This window comes from Cherax quadricarinatus, chromosome 72 (genome assembly GCF_038502225.1).
Source record: "Cherax quadricarinatus isolate ZL_2023a chromosome 72, ASM3850222v1, whole genome shotgun sequence".
NCBI lineage: Eukaryota > Metazoa > Arthropoda > Malacostraca > Decapoda > Parastacidae > Cherax > Cherax quadricarinatus.
Genome location: NC_091363.1, coordinates 6953449 through 6979472, shown reverse-complemented (window position 1 = coordinate 6979472; position 26024 = coordinate 6953449). Strand labels below are relative to the sequence as shown.

General features: G+C 39.1%; 2 protein-coding genes across 10 annotated transcripts in view; one reads left to right on the top strand and one right to left on the bottom strand.

Moving 5' to 3' along the window:
- Positions 1 to 4993, bottom strand: part of botv (exostosin like glycosyltransferase 3) — a 39228-nt gene extending 34235 nt beyond the window's left edge. The window contains exon 1 of one of the 4 annotated variants that reach the window (XM_053800383.2): positions 4910 to 4993. The gene's annotated coding sequence lies outside the window, so the exon portion shown is untranslated. Of the gene's footprint in view, positions 1 to 4726 lie in introns of all 4 variants that reach the window. The other 3 variants (XM_053800384.2, XM_053800386.2, XM_053800382.2) reach the window with 3 other exon arrangements.
- A 188-nt stretch (positions 4994 to 5181) lies between these two features.
- The window catches only part of ca (RCC1 and BTB domain containing protein claret), a 110458-nt gene continuing 89615 nt past the window's right edge, over positions 5182 to 26024 (top strand). For 3 of the 6 annotated variants that reach the window (XM_053800390.2, XM_053800389.2, XM_053800388.2), the window contains exons 1-4: positions 5429 to 5575; positions 21712 to 21839; positions 23819 to 23952; positions 24531 to 24669. In XM_053800390.2, the coding sequence (XP_053656365.1) occupies positions 5444 to 5575; positions 21712 to 21839; positions 23819 to 23952; positions 24531 to 24669 (533 nt within the window). In that variant the 5' untranslated portion in view covers positions 5429 to 5443. Of the gene's footprint in view, positions 5269 to 5330; positions 5350 to 5428; positions 5576 to 20891; positions 21057 to 21711; positions 21840 to 23818; positions 23953 to 24530; positions 24670 to 26024 lie in introns of those variants that run through there. The other 3 variants (XM_053800391.2, XM_070100356.1, XM_053800392.2) reach the window with 3 other exon arrangements.

Here is a 26024-nt window from a genome sequence, read left to right as displayed (position 1 = left end):
GCATTTTAGTCATCTCTCAAAACACGCATGGCTTATGGAGGAAGGAATCTATTTTTATTTTTATATTATATTCATGAGGAAACACTAAACTAATCCAGTTCATTCAGCACATGGGGAATGGGATGGAATAGGGCACCTTCTGCCAGTGAAAGCTTCTTGATCTAAAGAATTGAAAATAACCTCCCCTCCCTTTTCCTGGATCAAACATGATTACCTTCCATTCTCCAGGTGCTATATGACTACAGGTTTAATGCTCCTTTATGAATATAATAATAATAATAATATTAATAAGCTTCATGGTACCTCTGTTGAAGGAACAGAGCCTATTTAAGAGAATAACTTAAATAGGAGGGGTGGGGCTGTTGCAATTCAGAAGGTCACCTGACCTGTACGTCAGTATACTTCAGGTAAGACAGCCACTGAATGAATGACAGTGAAAGTGTTTCTTCTTTTTCAGGTCACCCTTCCTTGGTGGGAGATGGCTGATTTGTTAAATTTATAGCATTGTGTGTCAGCATGTCCATATTTGAACCACACTCAGGGTAGTGATTTACTACAAAATGGATATCCTGAGGGATACAATTTCAAGACAATTCTTTTCATATCCTCTGGTAGCCTACTATACTGCTGAGTGCACAGGCATAGCAAGCAGGTTTGAAAACCAATAAAAGTATTTTTAATTTTAAACTGTTTGTCATGATGAACTACAACTGCATTGTGACTTGGCAGAAAAGGATGAATAATTTACCATAATTTATGCAGGCTTAATTAAAGTCTAACATGAGGTAATTTACATCAACCAAACATTCTAGGTGTTATGTGCCAAATTTATATTAGTATAAAATACAAGATGAATCAGAACAAATGAGGAAAATAAAAAAAGGCAGAGTGTTGAGGCAATCATGAAAAGAAAGTTTATGTACTACAGTGTATATGGATGCAAAATAGGGAAGGTACTTCAGTATACCAAAGTTTTGAACTTCATGCAGTGTGCTTTAAGTGTCTGAGATTATAACAATGATGAGGTAGACATGGTAGTAATGTAGATAATGGAAGTGAGAAGAGTATATTGCTCTGCCATAAAGATTATTGCTGCCTGTAATATTTCACTCTTAGAATGAATTTCATATAGTTTGCAAGAATATTGTGACAGAATATTTATGGACATTGTACATTTATAGGATGGGGACACTAAACCAATGGGGGTTAAACAGCACATGGAAAATGGGAAGCAATCAGTTTCAAGTAAAAATAAGTTCAATTCCTTGCATCAGAAACCAATCACTGGCATCAGGATACCACCCTAGAGGGGAGCATTTATGAAAAGTTCTAAACTTATAAAGGTCACTTAGTGTTGCACTGCAGAGGTAAAAGTGACAGCAAAGAGAAAGAGGTGGCAGTGTTGAGGGGAGAATATTGGAAGAAAGGATGGGGTGTTTACAGTTGATGCAGCAAATCAGTGTCTGTTAAGAAATCAATGCTAAGAAATCAAATGTGGGATTGTCAGAAAAAGAGTGGATGAAGCAAATGCAAGCACACTGAAGAAGGTATCTAAAATAAAGTTGGCATGCTCTCTGATGAATGAGACAAATGACCAAAAGATATTGGATTGTCAAGCCTTTATAGTTCTCAGATTATCATACATACTCAAATAATAAAGCACTAAAACGACAAGGGTCATGCAGCGCTGCGGGGCAGAAAGTAGTGCCAGGGCTGTAAACAGCTAGGTGGAGAGAGGATCAGAGGTAAGGGTAGAAAAGGGCTGAAAGGGATGCTAGGGGCTATGCGTCAAAGTTTGAATAGTAAGGCAGTTGCTAACAAAGAGTAAAAAAGTGATCGTAAATCAAAGGCAGGGCCGTCTTCAAGAAGGGAAGATAAGGTAAGATTGGTAGGGTGGTGGCATCGGAGGTAAATCCTGCGAGCTCGCTGGTAAACCAGACAATCCACAAGAAATTGAAGAACTGAAATAGGGACCAACAAACCTCACGAAGAGGAATAAGGTGTTGTTCCATGAGACACCCATGGTAAGGTGAGTATGGCTGATGCAGAGATGGGAGAGCACAATCTCCCAGGAACGGCAACGGTGGTAAGAATATGGCCACAAACCTAAAAGCGGTTTAATAGAGTGCAATATCTTTTGGTGCATGTTTGACCACGTTCCTGCCAATGGCTGCGAAGACAGGCAGAGATGACTGTAAAATGATCCCTGAACATAATACCTCTATCGGAAACCGGAAAGTCACATACTGCTGACTGCACAGCAGCATTCTCCTGTTCATTGCCCTGCATATCGATGTGTCCAGGGACCCAACAGAAAATGACGTCTTTGTTTTTGCTAGCCACACAGCACAACCAAAGTTGAATATGAAGGACAAATGGATGAGGGGAAACAAATTGTTTAATGGCCTGTAAAGTGCTGAGGGGATCTGAAATGATCACAAATGCTGAAGGAGACATACAGTATGTGCAATACGGAGAAGCACTATGAGGATGGCATACAACTCGGCAGTAAAAATACTAGCTGAGTCTAACAAATGACCTCAGACATCATCATCAGGGAACACTACCACCCAACACCGTCAGAAGATTTAGAACCATCTGTATAAACAGTAACGGCATGCGCATGCAACTGGAAGTGATCAAGAAAAAGAGAGCGAGAAGCAGCCGTAGGTAGGAGAGCTTTGGCTCACGGTAGTAAGGGAGAACAGACATGAACTGTTGAAACCTCTCAAAGTTTTGACAGTTCCTGTCTGTGATAGGAACATTATCAATGGAAGTATGATGGGAAAGATCATGAGCTTGCTTTGCATCCTGAACTGTAATGATGCACGCACCGCTTCGAAGAGCATGAAAGGATGTATTTTGGACATGTCGTAAAAGAGCTTTATCAATACTACGGTCTGAAAGACAATCAGTTAGAGATGTCGGGTGTAGAAAAAAGAATTTAGTCCACTGCGTACTTGTAAATATGGTGCGTAAAGGAAGTGGGTGTAGCATAGGTTGTTTCTGGGTGGAATGAGCAGACATCAAAGAACTGTTGTCAGCAAATGGTCTGGAGCTTTTAGGCATAGTTCTGTGGGTGGCCTGAAGTAGGTGATCCGAAAACTGTTGCACTGTATTAGGGGAAGCCGGATACATAGTTAAAGGCGTGCAAGAGGCAGAGGCACCAGATGAAACAGGGGGAGCCTCAGCACCTGCAGCAGGTGACGAAGCATCACCAGCAGAAGGTACAGGGTTATGGGAAAAGTCTGGAGAATGGTCCAGTAATGAAGCTGGGGCAGAACAGGATACAATAACAAAAAGGGGTCTGTGAGGAGGGTTATCATGGAATGAAGACTCCATGAAGGTGGTACTTCTTTATTATTATTTTAATCCTTAAATGGTCCAAACGTATATATACGTTCACTTGCGTAGCGCCCCAAATTTTTTGAGGAAAAAAAATCTTTTCTTTTAAAAGGAAAAAAGAGCATATGGCACCCAGGCATCCCCAATTATTTTAATATGGAACACAGTGAGTGCACACACCCATTCTCTCATGTCTAGGTGACTCAAGCTTATTGTGGCAATGTTGAATGACAATTGAATGACAAAGAAAACGTATATATACATTTGGGGCGCTACGCGCGTGAACGTATATATACGTTTGGACCGTTTAAGGGTTAAAGAAAAAAAGAAAAATGGAAAGGAAAAAAAAAAGAGGGACAGTCACTAGAAGGCATGAAAGGGCCGTAAGTTCCCTTTCTCATCCGAGAGGACCTCAAGACCACTAGCAATGCAGATGCAGCGTGGAACCCATGCCATACCCTACCCTTCACGTCAATAAACCAATGCTCCAGGATAGCAACCTCACCTCTACCGAGCCACCTTGGCGGACAAAAGAGAGGGCAGTCGGAATCCCGCCACAAAGCATACCTCCTTCGGCTGCCACCTCCCAGAACCAACAAACAGCTTCTGGAGATACATCCGTTACCTGCAGGACACCCTGTCCCACCTCTTGGAAATCTGGGAAGGGAGCAGGGTGCCTCCAGATAATCCAGATTCCACTGCAAACTACACCACACCCGAGGAACTCCATGAAGTGGGATGAACCCCAGCACACTTCCCCTTACCTAGAAACCGTAATTCCAGAGGGGAGGACCCCAGAGGCTACAAACGGGATGGGGAAAAGGGAGGGCTGGGAGGAGGGAGGAAATGGGAAAAAAGGGGGGAATGGGAAGGATGGGATAGGGAAGGGAGGATTGGGGGTAATTAGGTTCGGTCTGAGGAAGGAGACCAAAGGGTCTAATTCCTCAGACCAAGAGCCTCTTCACCACATCAAGAAGTATTATTTTTATTATTATAATCAAAAAGAAGCGCTAAGCCACAAGGGCTAACCACATCAAGAAGCCCCCCTTGAAAAGGTATAGTTCTCAGAGTGCCAAATATCTCTCTATGAAGTGACCAAGCATGAGTCTAGTTTGTGCACTGTAGAATCATGCAATTACTGTAACGTTTTCTATTATTTTTATTTTCATGGGGAAGTGATAAACCCATAGGGGTCATACAACACCTGAGGGATGGAAGACAATCAGGTTTCAGTTAAAGAACGGAGAGTAGCTTTGATTACTTGGATCAAGATCCCTTCATCAGCATCAAGGCACTTGGCTGGAAGGGCAGCAAACTGATAATTGTCCGGGATAATCCAAAAAGTTCCCTAGCATTAATTTCGAATTGGAAAATTAGTTACTCAAAACTGCATCCAGGTTAGCACACTAAGGAGAGCCGGAACTGATGTCTTTTCCTACCACCTTCATCAACATTTCGAGCCACATCGTGGTGTGCATCCTGATTCTAGTGTCTACAGTGTGGTTGATAGTGGTGGATGAGACCAGGATGGAGGGTGTACTACAAGTGGAAAGTTTGGACTCACTCATCAACTTGTACCTCGACTCTGTTTACATTTTAACCACATAGGTCTGCCGCCCCTGTCCCAACACTTGCTACCAGATGTGGCTTCGACCATTTAGCAAGCAAATTCTCAACACAAATGCATAAAAGAGAGACAACCCTAATAAAACTGCATTTATGTATATACTTCAGGTAATCATAATGGATTAAAATTCCAGCTAATTGAGTGTAAGGAAGTATTTCTGGGAGGGAAGGAAGTGGGTGAAGAATGGGAGGAGTTATTGGGAGATTGTGGTGGTGGGCAACAGATGGCAGCAGGAGCCGCGGGTCGTCTGCTGCTGAGACGTACATCCTATTTTTGACGCCCAACTCCACATTAATGTAAGCATTTCCCACCTTATATTTCCTCCCCAGGCATCCGAATATCTTCGAAAACGCTTGCAACTCACCACAGAGTGCGTGGTAAGGTGGCAGGGGGGCAAAGGATACCCTAAGAGGAGTGTGTTATGATAGAATGCCCCCAACATGTCCCCCTCTTCCCCAAAATTCCCCCAATATGTCCCCTTGTCCCTCCCTCTCCCCTCACTGCGGCCACAACCCAGGCACCTTACTAGTGTCAGGTGACACCCCAGGTCAGGGGACTGCACTACCACACTGTCTACTACCTTACCTACTCCGCCTAGCTCAGGTACTAGAAAAATTAGTCAGCCAGGTCTGCTCCTCGGTTCTTGTCAGGTGTTTGGGGCTTCGTTTATTTTTTTTTTCTTAATTTCGGCTCAGGTGTTTATCACTTCTTTTTGTTTTTCATTTATTGTCAGGTGTTCTGAACATGATTCTTTCGTTGTATCAGTTCTTATCAAAAGTTTTGAATTCTTGTTTTCAGTTCATCAGGTGTTTTGAATTTGTTCATTTTTTTTCAGTTCCAGTCAGACAAATATCCATTTGTAATTACCTGTTTGAAATTGCTTATTTGTAGCTACAACAGCAGAGCTATGCTGTGTTTTCAGTAATATGTTCTTCATGAAATTGGCTTTAGTTTACAACTACTACTTGGCAAAACTCTGGCATTAGTTTACATTCTACAGTACATGCAACCTTTTTACACTACAGAATAGGTAAGCGTTTCTTGTGGATATTTTTATTTGGGAGATATTAGTACAAAAATAATACATTTGTTTTGGTTGCACAGTGTCTGCAATAAAGCACCTAAATTAGTGGGAATGCTTGAAGTTCCTCAACCTGTACTCCCTAGAATGCAGGCAGGAGAGATGCATGATTATATACACTAGGAAAATTCTAGAGGGATTAGTACCAAACTTGCACACGAAAATCACTCCCTATGAAAGCAAGAGACTCGGCAGACACTGCAACATCCCCGCAGTAAAAGCAGGGTTGCCACTAGCACAATAAGAGACAACACAATAAGTGCCAGGGGACCCAAGACTGTTAAACTGCCTCCCAGCATACGTAAAGGGGATTACCAATAGACCCTTGGCTCTCTCCAAGAAGGCACTGGACAGGCACCTGGGGTCGGTACATGACCAGCCAGGCTGTGGTTCATACGTTGGGTTGCGTGCAGTAACCTCCTGGTTGATCAGGTCCTGATCCACCATGAGGCCTGGTCACAGACTGGGCCATGGGGGCATTGACCCCTGAAACCCTCTCCAGGTATACTCCAGTCAGTGCTTAGTATCGACTCTTGTCACATGCCTGGCTGAATGTAAACACAGATAGGCCAGCACCAATGTGAGACTAAGGTTAAAAATTAGGTTATTTAATCTTAAATTGCCACAGGGGCATTTTTGAAAAAATTAAAAAAATATTTTTCTTGCCAAAAAATTCTCCCCGATTTTAGAAATGTAATAAAATGAGAATGAGGAAATCTTATTGTTACATAGAGATAGGAAGGTAATGTTAGCACTTGTTTTATAGTGGCATGAGTGCTTGCTGCATGGAAGCAATTTCCATGTTTAAAAAAAAAAATATTGAATTTTTCCAGTTTTCCTAATTTTTATTATGGATCATATGTTTTACACCTTTGGTCACACTTCACAGACACGCACATGCATATATATATACATACATCTAGGTTTTTCTCTTTTTTCTAAATAGCTCTTGTTCTTCTTTATTTCTTCTATTGTCCATGGGGAAGTGGAAAAGAATCTTTCCTCCGTAAGCCATGCGTGTCGTATGAGGTGACTAAAATGCCGGGAGCAATGGGCTAGTAACCCCTTCTCCTGTAGACATTTACTAAAAAAGAGAAGAAGAAAAACTTTATAAAACTGGGACGCTTGAATGTGCGTGGATGTAGTGCAGATGACAAGAAACAGATGATTGCTGATGTTATGAATGAAAAGAAGTTGGATGTCCTGGCCCTAAGCGAAACAAAGCTGAAGGGGGTAGGGGAGTTTTGGTGGGGGGAAATAAATGGGATTAAATCTGGAGTATCTGAGAGAGGTAGAGCAAAGGAAGGGGTAGCAGTAATGTTGAAGGATCAGTTATGGAAGGAGAAAAGAGAATATGAATGTGTAAATTCAAGAATTATGTGGATTAAAGTAAAGGTTGGATGCGAGAAGTGGGTCATAATAAGCGTGTATGCACCTGGAGAAGAGAGGAATGCAGAGGAGAGAGAGAGATTTTGGGAGATGTTAAGTGAATGTATGGGAGCCTTTGAACCAAGTGAGAGAGTAATTGTGGTAGGGGACCTGAATGCTAAAGTAGGAGAAACTTTTAGAGAGGGTGTGGTAGGTAAGTTTGGGGTGCCAGGTGTAAATGATAATGGGAGCCCTTTGATTGAACTTTGTATAGAAAGGGGTTTAGTTATAGGTAATACATATTTTAAGAAAAAGAGGATAAATAAGTATACAAGATATGATGTAGGGCAAAATGACAGTAGTTTGTTGGATTATGTATTGGTAGATAAAAGACTGTTGAGTAGACTTCAGGATGTACATGTTTATAGAGGGGCCACAGATATAGCAGATCACTTACTAGTTGTAGCTACACTGAGAGTAAAAGGTAGATGGGATACAAGGAGAATAGAAGCATCAGGGAAGAGAGAGGTGAAGGTTTATAAACTAAAAGAGGAGGCAGTTAGGGTAAGATATAAACAGCTATTGGAGGATAGATAGGCAAATGATAGCATAGGCAATGGGGTCGAAGAGGTATGGGGTAGGTTTAAAAATGCAGTGTTAGAGTGTTCAGCAGAAGTGTGTGGTTACAGGAAAGTGGGTGCAGTAGGGAAGAGGAGCAATTGGTGGAATGATGATGTAAAGAGAGTAGTAAGGGAGAAAAAGTTAGCATATGAGAAGTTTTTACAAAGTAGAAGTGATGCAAGGAGGGAAGAGTATATGGAGAAAAAGAGAGAGGTTAAGAGAGTGGTGAAGCAATGTAAAAAGAGAGCAAATGAGAGAGTGGGTGAGATGTTATCAACAAATTTTGTTGAAAATAAGAAAAAGTTTTGGAGTGAGATTAACAAGTTAAGGAAGCTTAGAGAACAAATGGATTTGTCAGTTAAAAATAGGAGAGGAGAGTTATTAAATGGAGAGTTAGAGGTATTGGGAAGATGGAGGGAATATTTTGAGGAATTGTTAAATGTCGATGAAGATAGGGAAGCTGTGATTTCGTGTATAGGGCAAGGAGGAATAACATCTTGTAGGAGTGAGGAAGAGCCAGTTGTGAGTGTGGGGGAAGTTTGTGAGGCAGTAGGTAAAATGAAAGGGGGTAAGGCAGCCGGGATTGATGGGATAAAGATAGAAATGTTAAAAGCAGGTGGGGATATAGTTTTGGAGTGGTTGGTGCAATTATTTAATAGATGTATGGAAGAGGGTAAGGTACCTAAAGGCAAAGGGAACAAAAGAGAGTGCAAAAATTATAGGGGGATAAGTCTGTTGAGTATACCTGGTAAAGTGTATGGTAGAGTTATTATTGAAAGAATTAAGAGTAAGACGGAGAATAGGATAGCAGATGAACAAGGAGGCTTTAGGAAGGGTAAGGGGTGTGTGGACCAGGTGTTTACAGTGAAACATATAAGTGAACAGTATTTAGATAAGGCTAAAGAGGTCTTTGTGGCATTTATGGATTTGGAAAAGGCGTATGACAGGGTGGATAGGGGGGCAATGTGGCAGATGTTGCAGGTGTATGGTGTAGGAGGTAGGTTACTGAAAGCAGTGAAGAGTTTTTACGAGGATAGTGAGGCTCAAGTTAGAGTATGTAGGAAAGAGGGAAATAATTTCCCAGTAAAAGTAGGCCTTAGACAAGGATGTGTGATGTCACCGTGGTTGTTTAATATATTTATAGATGGGGTTGTAAGAGAAGTAAATGCGAGGGTCTTGGCAAGAGGCGTGGAGTTAAAAGATAAAGAATCACATATAAAGTGGGAGTTGTCACAGTTGCTCTTTGCTGATGACACTGTGCTCTTGGAAGATTCTGAAGAGAAGTTGCAGAGATTGGTGGATGAATTTGGTAGGGTGTGCAAAAGAAGAAAATTAAAAGTGAATACAGGAAAGAGTAAGGTTATGAGGATGACAAAAAGATTAGGTGATGAAAGATTGGATATCAGATTGGAGGGAGAGAGTATGGAGGAGGTGAATGTATTCAGATATTTGGGAGTGGACGTGTCAGCGGATGGGTCTAATGAAAGATGAGGTGAATCATAGAATTGATGAGGGGAAAAGGGTGAGTGGTGCACTTAGGAGTCTGTGGAGACAAAGAACTTTGTCCTTGGAGGCAAAGAGGGGAATGTATGAGAGTATAGTTTTACCAACGCTCTTATATGGGTGTGAAGCATGGGTGATGAATGTTGCAGCGAGGCAGTGGAGATGTCATGTCTGAGGGCAATGTGTGGTGTGAATATAATGCAGAGAATTCGTAGTTTGGAAGTTAAGAGGAGGTGCGGGATTACCAAAACTGTTGTCCAGAGGGCTGAGGAAGGGTTGTTGAGGTGGTTTGGACATGTAGAGAGAATGGAGCGAAACAGAGTGACTTCAAGAGTGTAGCAGTCTGTAGTGGAAGGAAGGCGGGGTAGGGGTCGGCCTAGGAAAGGTTGGAGGGAGGGGGTAAAGGAGGTTTTGTGTGCGAGGGGCTTGGACTTCCAGCAGGCATGCGTGAGCGTGTTTGATAGGAGTGAATGGAGACAAATGGTTTTTAATACTTGACGTGCTGTTGGAGTGTGAGCAAAGTAACATTTATGAAGGGGTTCAGGGAAACCGGCAGGCCGGACTTGAGTCCTGGAGATGGGAAGTACAGTGCCTGCAGTCTGAAGGAGGGGTGTTAATGTTGCAGTTTAAAAACTGTAGTGTAAAGCACCCTTCTGGCAAGACAGTGATGGAGTGAATGATGGTGAAAGTTTTTCTTTTTCGGGCCACCCTGCCTTGGTGGGAATCGGCCAGTGTGATAATAAAAAAAAAAATTCTATGCTTTCATATATTTTTTCTTATAGTTTTTGTTCAGTTACACTAAACAAATATAAATACAGTGGAACCCCCGATTTTGTCTTTAATCCCTTCCAGAAGGTCGGCTGAAAACCGATTTGTACGAAAACTGAAGTAATATTTCCCATAAGAAATAATGTAAATCCAATTAATTTGTTCCAGAAACCCAAATATATCAACAAAAAATACATTTTATAGAGAATAATTATAGTTTTACATTCAGAAAACAATGACAAATAAATATAAAGCACTAATGAAGTGGATAAATGAACATTTAACCATTTCAGGGTTTCGGACGTACTAGTACGGCTTACGCACCAGGGTTTTTGACGTACTAGTACGCCTAAATTCTAGCGCTCTCAAATCTAGTGAGAGAAAGCTGGTAGGCCTACATATGAAAGAATGGGTCTATGTGGTCAGTGTGCACAGTATAAAAAAAAATCCTGCAGCACACAGTGCGTAATGAGAAAAAAAACTTTGACCATGTTTTTGGATTAAAACAGCGACTTTGCACTGTATTTTCATATGGTATTTATTGTTGTATTATAGTTTTCCTGGTCTCATTTTATTGAATGGAAGTCATATTACGGAAATTGAGATGATTTGACTGGTTTTACAATGAAAAGTACCTTGAAATTGAGCTCAAAGTAGCAGAAATGTTCGATTTTTACCAAAGTTCAAAAGTAAACAAATCATGCTAAGCATCCAATACATGTCAGCTGGTGAGTAATATTCTTTCACAACTGCGCCGATATTATTTATACCATTTCTACACTAATACAGTAGTCTGCATAACAGTAAATCTTATTTATTTTTGTGAGAATAAAAAACTCAAAGTGGAAAGCAAAAGAATGTAAGAGGGGCCTCGGGACGTGATTAATGAACAGAGGAAATGTTATTTTAGTGTCAGGAATGTCTTTCTTGTTTATTCTGGACCCTATTTGGAAATTGGCATCTCTTGAAATTTGTGTGAAATTGGCAAAATTGCTAAATTCTGACCACTGTATTGGATAGTTGAAATCGGTAAATGGCTGGTTTCTTGTACTCATTCGATAGAAAAAATGGAGTTCTAGCGAAATAGTTATGATTTTTGTCGATTAGTACACTGGAATTGGCCGAAAATAGGGCTCAAAGTGGGCAAAATCGCCGATGCGCAAACATCATTGAGACAGTTAATTTCGCGAGAGCATAATTCCGTAAGTTTTCCATCAAATTTCAAACTTTTGGTGTCATTATGATCGGAAAAAGATCCTCTATCTTTTCATAAGAAAAAATATTTTTTTTTTTTTTTTGAAATTTGGGCAACCCTAAGAACAAGTCTGGGAGAGGGCCTGGGGACCCTGAAAGGGTTAAATCACTTTTACTCTTGTTGGCGTATGGAAGACGGCGAGGAAGAGAGAGGGAGGAGAGGTTATCTCTACCACCCCTACCACCACCCTCTACTGCCATCACAACCACTACCACCCTCTACCACCATCACTACCACCCTCTACCACCATCACTACCACCCTCTACCACCATCACTACCACCATCACTACCACTACCACCACCACCACCACCCTCTACCACCATCACTACCACCACCACTACCACCCTCTACCACCATCACTACCACCATCACTACCACCACCACTACCACCCTCTACCACCATCACTACCACCATCACTACCACCACCACCACCACCATCACCACCACCCTCTACCACCATCACTACCACCACCACTACCACCACCACTACCACCCTCTACAAATAACAAAGGCAGACTGAGTCATGAAAGTATGAGCAGCCACGTCCCGCAGGAAGGCGAACATGTCTGGTCCGGACAATTTCTGAGCGGATGTACGAAAATGGGAAAAATTTCACCAAAAAAAAGTGGTCGAAAGCTGAATTGTATGATAACCGGACAGGACAAAAACCGGGATTCCACTGTAAGTGTTAATGGCTCCCACAGTACCCTGAACACACCTCAAGCTTTTTTTTTTATACTGTGCACATCTATGGTGCAGACCTGCTTGCTCTGATGAAGTCTTAACCAGGCCAGTTGGGACCATATTGGAGGCTCTAGAATTTTGGCGTAAATTTATGTCAGTGGCATTTTTCTGGATTTTGTTAGGTTACATTTTTACTATTAGCACAATAAAATATCTCAGCTGTAAAACCAACTTAATACTGTACAGTTCAAGCTATGTCTAATTAACCCTTTCGCTGTCTAGACTCCTTAAATTAAAAGTGCTCAGTGTCCATATTTTAAAAAGAAATAATAGATTATTTTTTCTTCATAAATGGTAGAGAATCTTTTTCTGAAGATATTGATGCCAAAAATATGAAATTTAATGGAAACTTTATGGAACTATGTAGGCAGAAAATTAGAGGCCTGGGTGTGTTTTACATACTTGCAATTTAGCCAAATTTGAGTCCTATTTTAAGCCAATTCTGTTGCTCAGTTTTAGCTGTTTTGCTAGTATGCTTTCTGTTCTATAGATTGAGCACAAGAAACTGCCCACTATGAGAACTATCCGATAAAGTGCATGGAATTTGATAATTTGGCCAATTTTATGCAAAATTAAAAAAAAATCCAGTTTTAAAACTGTGTCCAAAATAAACACAGTAGACATTCCAGGCAGTAAAATATTTCCTCTGTGCAATAATCACATCGCCAAGCCTCTCCTATATTTCACTTGCCTTAAATTTTGATTTCATCATCACAAAAAAGAAAAGAAATAGAATAAGTCTAAGACTTGCTCCATTTCTTGGAAAATAAGATATAACCAGGAATGATTTGTCGTGGTTTTACAACATCCCAATAATTAAATCTGATTTAGACTGGGAGTTGTAGGGAAGGCCTTACCCATCCTCAGGATTATCAGCAAATATAAAATATTTCCACTACTTTCAGGCCAATTTCAACCTATTTCCAGTCCTGGAACAAACTAAAATCATCTCTGTTTCAGTAGTATTCTATCAAATGATATCAAGAAAAAAGGAATAAAACCATGAAACCCATCCTAAGAAAATACCTCAAAGTCCCTGTTGTAAACCAAAAACACAGGGTAGAATTTTGCTTTTCCCATTGTGCACTGCATGAGGCAGGATTTTTTTGTACGGTGCTTACTCACTAGACCAAAATTTACTGCACGCAACTTATCTGAGTGAGCTGAGCTCTTGACATAGATATACTTGACAGGCCCTGGCATCAGTAATGTAGTTTCGTGTGACAGACAGTCAAAGGGTTAATGGCTGAAATCTGCTGATTAGCAGTTGTCTGCTGTTAACATGTATCTTTTTTTTTAATTTCTATGGGTTGTAGCACTTATTGCACCTCTTTCTTTTGTCACTAATTTCTATTATCTCTTCATCTCCATTTTTTCTTAATTTATAGTGTACTAAACATTTTTAATCTTTTTTTTTATCAAATCCTTTATAATCTTCCATGTTATCACATCTTATTTAATCCTATCAACTAGCTTGACCTTTAGTGTTTTTAGCTTTTCATAATAAGTTAAAAATTTTACTCTGAGACCCACTCTAGTGCAGTAACTCTTTGGATTTCTTCCATCTCATCCATATTTTATTTTAGGTGTAAACTTAACACATACATTCTAATTTTGGTGTGATATATATTTTTTAAGTTCAGCTTTATTAGCATCATCCAAATATTTGAAAGCTATTTTCTATTTTACTAGTGTAGCATGTCACAGTTCCATTTATACGATCTCTTAGTGAATTTTTTTTTATTATTAATAACTACTTGAGTGCTTTCTATATATATTACTCCTAAATTTTTGTCACACAGTCTATAATATGATTTCACTTTCTCCCAGTACATGGCATTTATCAACATCTTGGGTTATCCTGGATGGCTAATCCTCTGGGTTAAAAATCTTATCTGTCACTCCACATACTCAATTTATCTAAGTGATCTTTTAAAGATTTTTGGCAATTTTTGTTTATTTTGCACAAGATTTTTGCATCATCCTCAGAGAAATTTGCATAGTTTTCTGTTCCTCTGGTAAGTAACTTATGCAGCATAACTTAATGGAAGCAAGTGTAGAGCCTTATGACACCCCACTGGTAATGTTATCCTCAAGAGAACATTTTTCCCCCTCTTATCACTGTTCACATTTTCCTCTCAAACTGAAAGTTTTTATCCATTTTTATTATAGTAATGAAAGTCATTATTTGAGAGAGGCATTTTTATGGCAACAGTTGTCTGTACAATAGACCTTTTCTTTTTTTCTTTTAGGTACCTTGATGCCAGTGAGAGAGACTTTGTGCACAGAACTTATCTTTCCCTTCCTTGAACCAAACCTTAATGCCTCCCATTCTCCAGGCACTATGTGGCCCCTGTGGGTTTAATGCTTACCTGAGTAAAATAAAAATAAATCTTATCCATATTAATAGTCTGCCTTTTATTCCTCTGATTTTGAAGTTTGCAATTTAACTTCTCAAAAATATTTTGCACTATACAGTGGACCCCCGGTTAACGATATTTTTTCATTCGAGAAGTATGTTCAGGTGCCAGCACTGACCGAATTTGCTCACATAAGGAATATTGTGAAGTAGATTAGTCCATTTCAGACCCCCAAACATACACGTACAAACGCACTTACATAAATACACTTACATAATTGGTCGCATTGGGAGGTGATCGTTAAGCGGGGGTCCACTGTACTATATAAAAGTTCCATTTATTTTTATTTAAAAGTGAACTATTTTTGCTCAAAAGAATATACAATATACAGAATACAATCCTGTGGAATCCAAGTAATGCATTCATTACCTCATTAAATACCAGTGAATAATGAGTTATCACCTCTCCCCTTCGTTTCCTTGTGTTCTGCCCTCCTACCTTCCATCTCCTCAGTCTATTAAAAAGAAATTCTTATAATGCTGCATTATGGTATATGTATACAGTGTACTGTATGTTGCATGTGAAGCGTGTATCATGGGTTTAGTATGAGTCATATAGGATAGGTGGGTGTGGTCTTAAGGGCAATTAAACTAATGCTTCCCTGTAGCCATTGCCATGAGAAATTTGAATTAAAAGTGACTAATGCACTACTAAGCAGTAAAGGACTCATTCTGTATTTTTACATACAGCATGGGTTTAAATCTTTCCATTAAAATCCAGACTGAGTCCTTTGTACTTATCAGTTAGACAGATAAATTAAAAAAACAAGTATGATAGTCTTCATATCCAAAACCTAATGGTTAATTCCTGTTGACAATGTCCATTATAGTTGTATAAACCTGTGTTATTAGGTTGTTTCAAATACGTATTCATTAAACTAAAGTATTGTGGAGAAACTTTTTCTCCAACCCCTTGTGGGGCATTGACCCCCTCTCAAGGGGGTTGCGACCCCTATCAAGGAGGCGACGCTCCCTCTCTCTCATTCCAGCATTTGGAGATGAAGAAAGATCACAGTTATATTATGTAAACCATGTGATGTATAGGTAACATAGAACTGCATAATTCTCTTCGTATATTTTTTACAGCATACATGTATCTTGTACTGTACATTGTGTCTGCTAGCAATTTTCCTCTAAGAGGGTGGCCATGACAGGGAAGCCTCACTGCTGCCATATTTAAATATGATCTTGTGGCCTGTTCACTGTTGTACATCTTCCTTTAATCCTGTCATCTAGTAATCCTCTTCAGTCTGATGCTTCACATAAATTTTAGGCACATCTGTAAATAGTATTTATTTCTTCAAGGGGGAAATGAGAATGGTTGGATTTTTTATGGAAGGGGGGAAGGGGAATGTAGCTTGGTGGGAGAGAAAATAGTTCTTGTTGGGTGTGGGGAATTAAATTTGGTTGACCAAAAGGGGAGAAAGAGTGTTCATTGGGGGAAAGGGAGGAAGAAAGTCAGGTATGGGTAGGAGAGAAAAAGCTTAGAAGGGGAAAACAAAGTTTGGTAAGAAGGGGGGGGGGAATCATTGTTTTCTAGTAAAGGGAATAATTTTGGTGATAAGTGAGGAAATTTTCAGGAGCAGAGAAAAATGGTTGATGGAGAGGATGAAACTTTGGTGAGAAAGTAAAAAAAAAAAAAAAAAGTTTTGAGAAAGGAAGATAAGTTTGGACAGAAATTAGGTTTGGTGGTGGAAGGTAAAAAAAGTTTAACATAATAGGGAAAACAAAGTTTTGGTAAAGGGGGAAAAAGTTTGGTGGAAAAGGAAATGTATAGTTTGGAGGGTGAGGGGATTTTTTTTTTTTTTTTTACACAAATTTTACAGGCTAAGAGCTGTTATCCAACCTCAGCTCATTTCAAAGCCCAGCCCTATCTGAGGTATACCATCATCCCACAGGATGCATCCCATGCCAGTAGGCTAACACTGCAAGGTGAACAAGGGCAGCAGGTGTAAGGAAACATGACCAATGTTTCCACCCATGCCAGAGATCGAATCACAGACACTTAGTGTGTGAGCTGAGTGTGCTGCCAACCGAGTGGGTGGGAAGGAAATATTTAATGGAAAGGAGAAGAAAGTTTGGTGTGGTAAAAAAATTCTTGGAAGGTAAAAATTTAGGTGGAGGCACAAAGATAATTGTGGGTTAAGAGGAGAATTTTGATGAGAAATGGAAAGGTAAAAGGAAAGGGAAGAGTTTGGTTGGGAATTAAGAAAAGTTTGGTGAGGGCAGTGGAAGAAGAAAAAATTGAGTTCATCTTCTGACTTTTGATCAATCTATACCATACAAATACAAGCCCACTATACATGAATAAAATGAAAATATAATGTACAAAAAAGTCAGTGTATGATAAATAATATAAAAGAATTAAAAAAAATAACCTTGCCTATCTTGCCTGCAGCCAGTGGTATAGCACTCCCAGTGGTGCAGTTATTAACTGCTGATGTGAGCTTCCTCTTCCTCATAAACCACTGTAGACTTACTTGTGTTTCTCCATAACATGCATTTTTTGGGTATCCCTAAGAGGGTATCCTCAAGTGGTTGGCAATATTTTTTTTTTCCTTCCTCCAAAGTTTTGGTTTATAACTTGAGACTGCCACATTCGATTGACTTCAAAATTTTCGACACAGGTGTCAGAGCTAGCTTCATGAGTGAAGAAGAGCAACAGAAAATAAGACAAAATACTGCTTGTGAACTGTAAGACATAAGTGAACAGTTTAAAAAAGGAATCATACATAGAAAATGTATGTGGAGGTGAGAAAGATGTGAGAGGAGAGAGGTGTAGCTGTACTGAATGAAATGAACAAAACTACATATAATTTTTTTTAATTTTTAAACTCCAAACTTCATATAAAAAATGGGATTCGTGCAGACACAAAAAGCAAGATTAACTCAGGGCACCACAGTTTTTTTGAGTTGGCCCTGGTTGGTGTACTATAATCAGGAAAAAGTTCATGCAACTATTGGCATGTGCAGGTGCTCTGTGGTCACTGTTATGTAGACCATTCCTGAGTTTGTTTTCCCACCAACAACTTGAGTAAGCTTTCAGCACTGATATACCCTGTTTAGAAGAAGGTAGGGATTGTTAAACCTTTCAGGGTCGGCAGGCTCTCTCCTAAACTTGTTCTCAGGGTCGGAAATTTTTCGAGAAAAAAAATTATTATTTTTTCTTATGAAATGATTGAATCTTTTCCTGATCATAATAGCACCAAAAGTATGAAATTTGATGGAAAATTTACGGAATTATGCTCTTGCGAAGTTAGCAGTCTCGACGATGTTTACACATCGGTGATTTTGCCCACTTTGAACCCTATTTTCGGCCAATTCCAATGTACCAGTCGACAAAAATCATACCTATTTTGCTAGAACTCAATTTTTTCCATCGAATGAGTACAAGAAACCACCCATTTACCAATTTCAACTATCCAATAAAGTGGTCAGAAATTGGCAATTTTGCCAATTTCACAAAAATTTCAAAACATGCCAGTTTCCAAATAGGGCCCAGAAAAAACAAGCCAGACATTCCTGGCACTAAATTAACATTTCCTCTGTTCATTACTCACGTCCCCAGGCCTCTGTTAAATTTCTTTTGCTTTCCACTTTGAATTTTTATTCTCGCAAAAAATAGAAGATTTATGTTATGCAGACTACTGCATTAGTGTTGAAATGGTGTAGAAATGGTATAAATAATATCAGCACACCTGTGAAAGAATATTAGACTCACCAGTTGACGTGTATTGGATGCATGGCATGATTTGTTTACCTTTGAACTTTGGCAAAAACCGAACATTTCTGCTACTTTGAGCTCAATTTCAAGGTAATTTTCATTGTGAAACCAATCAAAATCATCTCAATTTCCATAATACGTCTTCCATTCTATAAAATGAGACCAGGAAAACTAGAATACAACCATAAATAGCATACGAAAATACACTGCAAAGTCGCTGTTTTAAACCAAAAACACAGTCGGAATTTTTTTTTCTCATTATGCACTGCGTGCTTCAGGATTTTTTTTATACTGCGCACACTGACCACATGGACCCATTCTTTCATATGTAAGCCTACCAGATTTCTCTTGCTAGATTTGAAGGCACTAGAATTTACGCGTACTAGTACGGCACTAACCCTGGCGTGCAAGTCGTACTAGTACGGCACCAACCCTGAAAGGGTTAATTGTGTGTTTTGACAATTTGGTACTTTATATTTTTTAAAGTGTGTGGTTTTGTCTCTAAAATAACTTGAGTATACCTCTTAAGGCTTAAATTACAAAAAAAGGCACAATACCATGACTGGAACAATACACAGATAACCCCCACATAGAAGAGAGGAGCTTACGATGATGTTTCGGTCTGACTTGGACCAACAAAGTCACACTAACAAAAAGGAAAGGAGGGAGTATATATAGGCAGGAGGTGGTAGTGGTAGTAGTGGAGGTAGAAGGTAGTAGTGGAGAATCTAATTCCTTGCTTCCTTTCTTTGGTGTCCACGTCCACCGCTCAGATACAGGTTTTGCTTTTTCCTTTTACCACAGGCCTATGCACAGTGGCACGTACATTAATTACTTTTCTTATCATGCTTCCTTTGTAATGATAAGTGTTCTTATCTCCCTCTTTCTCTCTGCTCTCCACATCTGTGATCCTCAGTTCCTTCAATCAGAAATTTCCACTCTTTGTAATTCATTTTCCCGTCTTGGCTACCCTTCCCATTTCATAGACTCTGCCTTCTCACATGCTAAACATAATTTCCTCTCTCCCAAACTCTCTACTCCTGGGAACTTCTCAGTCTTCTGCCTTCCCTACATTTCCAGTCTTTCTAATCTCAACAACTCTCTCCATTCCTTAGACATCAAACTTACTTTCCTCCAGACTAACACTCTTCGCACTAATCTCGTTCATACCTCTCCTCCCTCTATAGATGCTCCTGGTGTCTACTCTATTTCTTGTTCCTCCTGTCCTCTTCAGTACTTTGGAGAAACTGGCCGATCTCTTTCTGACAGACTTAGGGAGCACAAAAGTAGTGTTAGGCTTGCCGACACTGACAATGCTCTTTTCTGTCACATCAGAGATCACAGTCATCCTAATGACTGGTCTTCTGCTAAAACTGTCTTCCCTATTTCCAACTTTAACAGTCACCATCTGGTTGAATCCTCCCTTATACACAACTTTCCTTGTATGAATCTTAGTCCTGGCTTTGTCTCTGTAGATGCCTTCCTTTCCCACTACATTGTAAAATGCTCCAAACTTCAGAACACCCGTGACGTAACATTTATTTTTTCTTCTTCTCCCTCTTCCTTTTTCCTCTTTCCCTTTTTCTCCTTTGGGTTGTCTTCTGCCTTGGGTATTTGTTCCTTCATTATTTATTTTTCCCCTCTCTGTGTTCTTGCTCTTACCCTCTGTGGACCCCTAGCTCCCTGGCTGTGCTTCTCTTTCTTAGTATTTGACTAACTCCTTCCACCTACTACCTTCTCCACTACTACCTTCTACCTCCACTACTACCACAACCACCTCCTGCCTATATATACTCCATCCTTCTCTCCTTTTCGTTAGTGTGACTTTGTAAATGGTCCAAGTCAGATCAAAACGTCATCGTAAGCTCCCCTCTTCTATGTGTGGATTGTGTATCTCTTAAGGCTTGTGTGTTGTGGGAGGATGATGACACCTTTTGAGTTTAGGCTGTGTAGGTGCAAATTTACATTTAGAGAACATGCCTTCAGTTCTAGTGTTTCAAAATTTGAACACTGGTATATCTTTGAGAAAGATTTATATTGATTTTCAGCTATGATGATTCCAAATTGGCATATTTATTGATGAAATTGGAAAAATTTAAATACCATTTTGGTTTTTGTGTAATAACTAATGAATGATTAATCCAGTCGGCTTCAAATCTTCAATTTGATAACTTAATGCATTTTCTGAGCAGCTTCTAGCCTAAAGTGCTGGTGTATTTTTGGGCTATTAGTCTCTCTGCAATATTAGAGAATGCTGCTCTTGAGTGAAAAATATTGACACCATGGACACAATATAAAAACCCTATGCTGTATCAACATCCATGGGCCTAGACTTTTCAGCATAATTACCAGCAGATATCAGAAATACTACAAGAACAAGTGAAGAAGTTTTCAAGAGGAAATTCAATCTCTTCCTTCAAGTACAGGATCAACCAGGCTGTGATGGATATGTGAGCCAGAGAGATGTCAGCAGCAACAGCCTGGTTGACCAGGCAAGCACCAGAAAAGCGTTGTCCCAGGCTGGGCTGCAGGAGCAGAAGGACTCAAAACTAGTCACCTGTGACCTCCCTGGTCACAGGTGACTAAACTTCCAAAACAGGTGTGGTTTGCAGTACTTAATGGAAGGTCCAAATCATGTTTGTTTAAAATGGTATATACAGTGGACCCCCGCATAACAATTACCTCCGAATGCGACCAATTATGTAAGTGTATTTATGTAAGTGCGTTTGTACGTGTATGTTTGGGGGTCTGAAATGGACTAATCTACTTCACAATATTCCTTATGGGAATAAATTCGGTCAGTACTGGCACCTGAACATACTTATGGAGTGAAAAAATATCGTTAACCGGGGGTCCACTGTAATACCAACAAGTATGCAACAATAAAGATTCCCAACTGTTGCATGTTATACTCTTCAATAATCATATTGTGATAATTTTATTGTATAGAATGAGGGGTTGTTCTTTATTAGCATTTAATATATTTAATCAGTGTTCCATACAAAGCAAATAACTAAGCACTTAGTGGGTAAGAATGACCATATGCAGGTTAATGCACGAGGGGAAAGATCTTTGGCCCAGCCCATATCATGGGGGGAAAGAAAGCACACATAATAGGAGGAGATGGAATAAAAATGTTAATTTGCTTCTCTCACCTCATTGATCTGTATGAGATAAAATACACCTGTATAGCATTGTGTAAATATGCCCCTATCTTTTATGAACATAAAGTATATGTTAATTATGAATTTCAGGTGAATGGTGCGATGGTAGGGGGTATTTATGAGGTGGTGCGGCTGGTGGGTGGACTTCGTGGCAACCACTTCACCACTGCCACCACCTCCACTACACCCAGAGCCATCACCACTGCTCTTGCTACAAGGTAAGCTGAATGACTTAATGCTGCATCTTTCACTCTTTTCATAAAAAAAGACAATAGCAAGTACAGTGGAACCTCGGTTTTCGTATGCCCTAGTTTTCGCACGATTTGGTGTTCAACTAATTTTTTTTTTTTTTTTTGAAATTTTGTCCCAGTTTTTGTACATCCACTCGGTTTTCATACACTTGAAAATGGTCCGTACCAAACTCGTCCGCCTGTGTGTGTGACTCAGCCACTCATTTCCCGGAATTGAGTGCCCACACAAAGCATCCCATGTGTTAATGACTCAGTCTGCCTTTGTTTCTCATTGAGTGAGCATCACCCTGAGTGTTCATCTGAAGCATTTTCTATTAATCCATTGTTTTTTGTGCTTGTTTATTGAGTGCGACTGCTAAATAAGCCACCAAGGGGCCAAGAAAATGAGAAACACGATAGAATTCAAGAAAGAACTCATAACAAAGCATGAAAGTGGCAAACACGTGGCTGATCTTGCCAAGATGTACAGTAAATCCACATCAATGATCAGTTCTATCCTGGTGAAGAAAAAAGAAATCAAGGAAGCTGATGTTGCAAAAGGGGTAAATGTGTTTGGCCTGAGTGTGGAGAAATACCCCCTGGAAAATCAGTTGCCACTCAAGTGCATCCTGGTAATGGAGAATGCTCCTGCTCATCCTCCAGGCTTGGAAGACCAATTGTTAGAGGAGTTTAGTTTCATCACAGTGAAGTTCTTGCCCCCTAATACCACTCCTCTCATCCAGCCCATGGACCAGCAGGTCATTTCAAACTTCAGAAAAACACTAGCACCAAAGCACTGTTTCAGAGGTACTTTGAAGTGACCTCAAAAACTGAATTGACCTTAAGAGAGTTCTGGAGGAATCGCTTCAATATCCTTAATTGCATAAGCCTTATAGTTATATAAGGCTCGTCAGGGAGTGACTTCCAGGACGATAAACTCTGCCTGGAGAAAATTGTGGCCAGAATGTATCCTCAAGAAGGATTTTGAAGGGTTAGAGGCTGACCCTGACGACCTAACGCCTCATTGTTTTCTGCATGTAAAACTATAGTTATTCTCTATAAAATGTATTTTTTGTTAATATTTTTGGGTGTCTGGAATGGGTTAATTGGATTTACATTATTTCTTATGAGAAATATTACTTTAGTTTTCATACAGTTCGGTGTTCGTCAGACTTTTTCGAACAGATTAATTACGAAAACTGAGGTTCCACTGGAGTCATTTTTCTTTCCATGTCATCACTACTACTGTATACTCTGTATTTTCATATACAGTGTGAATATTGGTGAAATTTACAGTGTAATACAGTACTGCTAAACTCCTAAATTCATTAGGGGTTATGTTCCTAGAGGCCTCATGAATCTAGAATCTGTGAAAAATGCTAAATTTTGTCTGCCTAATAAATTTTATTTCAGATATAGTCTCAGTTTGTGTTCAGAGGTTCGCTCACTCTCTCTAAATATTACTTCAGTCTGGTTAATATTGACAATGTAGAATGACCAGGGGAAAAAACAAAGAGATCTTTGGGGAAGACAATGAATGCATTTGGAATGAAATCCTATGGTTTGTTTTCAGTTTAGGGTTTTTATGCTAAGCTCCAAAACAGTGGGTACTGCAAAAATATCTGCAAATAATGGGTTACCATCAGTAAAAACATCAGGTAATGGAATTCTGTATTTTAGTTATTTGAAGCAAACAGTAGAGAAATATGCAAAAGTAGATTTATTTACATCCAAAAAATGAGCTGCAAGACTTTAAACTGATCATATCTACCTTTTTGAAGGAGGGATAACCTAGTTAATTTGTTCAAATTTCAAACTCTAAACATATTGTGATCAGATTACATGAGTACAGCAGGACAGTGGTTGAAGGGGCAGTCTGTTTTAATTCTTCCATTTAAGTGAAATACTACTACTGTGTTATTCTTTGGGTCAAGGTTGATACCTGGATGCTATATATATCATTACAGTGGTGGTGACATAATCATCTTCAGCCATCGAGATGGGGAGTCAGCCACTAGAAGGATACCTTGGACAAGTGAAGAAAACAGGAAGCCTGTTGCTTTAGCCTTTAGCCCTACAGCAGAATGGCTAGTGGTTGCAAGTGAGTAGTTGAATTATAATGCAAATTTGGTGCGTTTTAATAAGTTCACTCCCTAGTGTAATTACAGTACCTCAGTATAACAGACTTCCAAAAATAATGGGCGAAATCCACTGGGTAAATTGTACTTTTAACTCCATTATTTCCAATGATATTGTGGTATAATTGTAAATTGTATACACAGTACTGTATTAGATATGCAGTTTTTTTTTTTTTTTTTTGCTAATTTTTAAGTGTGCTGATTTAGGATACCCAGACAGTCCTCTCCCTATTAGTCCATTATATCGAGGGTTTCCTGTACTTTAAACATAAGGAAATTGTGAATTTTATTCATAAGGTTCTATTGCATTTAGAAATGTTTTGGGAGGTGGTGGCGGTGCAGAAGTCACACTTCAGAGGATTATTTAAATTGTGATGTCTGTGCACTTCTGGCAAGACAGCTATTGAATGACTGATCGCTAATGCTTCTTTCCCCTCTACCTTTTTTTTTTTTTTTGTCACCCTACCTTTGGTGGGAGATGGCCAGTGTGATAAAAAAATTAGTGACATTTATGTTGGCTAATATGTCTTGTGTGTTTCAGGTGAAGATGGCACTCTCTTTATTGTACCTCTGGGAAGTCGGCTAGATCCTGACATCTCTCAGGATCATCGCTTTAAAACAGATGATGTATTGGTTTTACCTCCTAATGGTAGTCGTGCACGCCCAACCTCCTTGATTTGGTAATTAATGGATGACTTTGTCATGAATTTTTAGTGTAAATTTTAAATAGCTTTGAAATTTACTAATACAATATAGATAACACTTCAGTACTGTCTAAAACTGATGAGCAAAATATGGTCCATTTCTGTAATGCCAAGAAATTCTTCCTGGCCCTTCACTGTGTATATCAATCTTAAAAAATTTAGAGCATCTCCAGTTTTAGATATAATTCATTTTGTCTTAATTTGGTAATGAGGATCGGGTATTCGGCAGTCATAGCAGCGAACCTAAATACACTTGATGCATTTAATGAAGGATTTTACATAGGAGTATATGCATTTTAGGTTAATTTCACACATCTGAATGATATGAATAGACTCTGTGGTCTTGCATTTGTTGTAGATATTGTGGACCACATGAATGATCTTGATACCAAACTGCTAGAATAGGAACCTTTGCTCATGATTTAGTTCCTTTTTGCATGATTTAGATTGAAATGTCATCATATTCAAGATAAAATTAGTTTTTATCTTGTAAGGTAAAAGCAAGCAGATAACTGTCTTTTCAACTTTACTATGTGTAACAAAAATGTTAAAAATTAGTCTTCGTATTACGGTAAGATACGGAGATTCAGAGATTTCAAAATGATGAACCGTGACATGTCTGTATTCACCTCTACTGTATCAGTTGATGTTGGTTAAACCCCAATTAACCTTCATCTTAATCTTTTTGACCTGCAGTGTTATCCATTTATTTTGGAGCAATTCAGTCACTGAAGTTTCCCAGTTTATGGGAATTTCCATAATTAAAAATTCATGCTCCAAGGATTAATTTTTTTAATGTTTGGGTAAAGGTACATATGTGAACAAACATTTTCTAGGATGAACTCAAGTCAGCACTATCATGCTTCTCACTGAAACAGCTACCCTCTATTCTGATTTTAATGATTTGCCTCTCCCTTCATAGATTCATCAGATTTATCTACTCTTAAGTAGTGTATCTAAATATATCCACCTCCTTGCTCTTTCCTCCTGACTTCTAATCATTCAGTCCCTGCATATGTCTACTCATTTTCATCACCTGGCATTTTTTATGTATTTACTTTCAATTTCATTTTATATTTTTGCTAACCTTCCAAACTCCTCCACCAGCTTCTGCATTTTCTTATTAAAATTTGACATTTACATCGTGTCATCTGCAGACAGCAACTGTGATAACTCTCACTATATATCAGTTTCATCACTTAAGATCACGTGTCTAACATATTAGTAAGATAGGACGATACTATTTTTTTATATACCATTATTATCAAAATTAGACAATACCCACTGATACTGATACTTTGGCACACTTCCATACATTTGTAAAATATCCA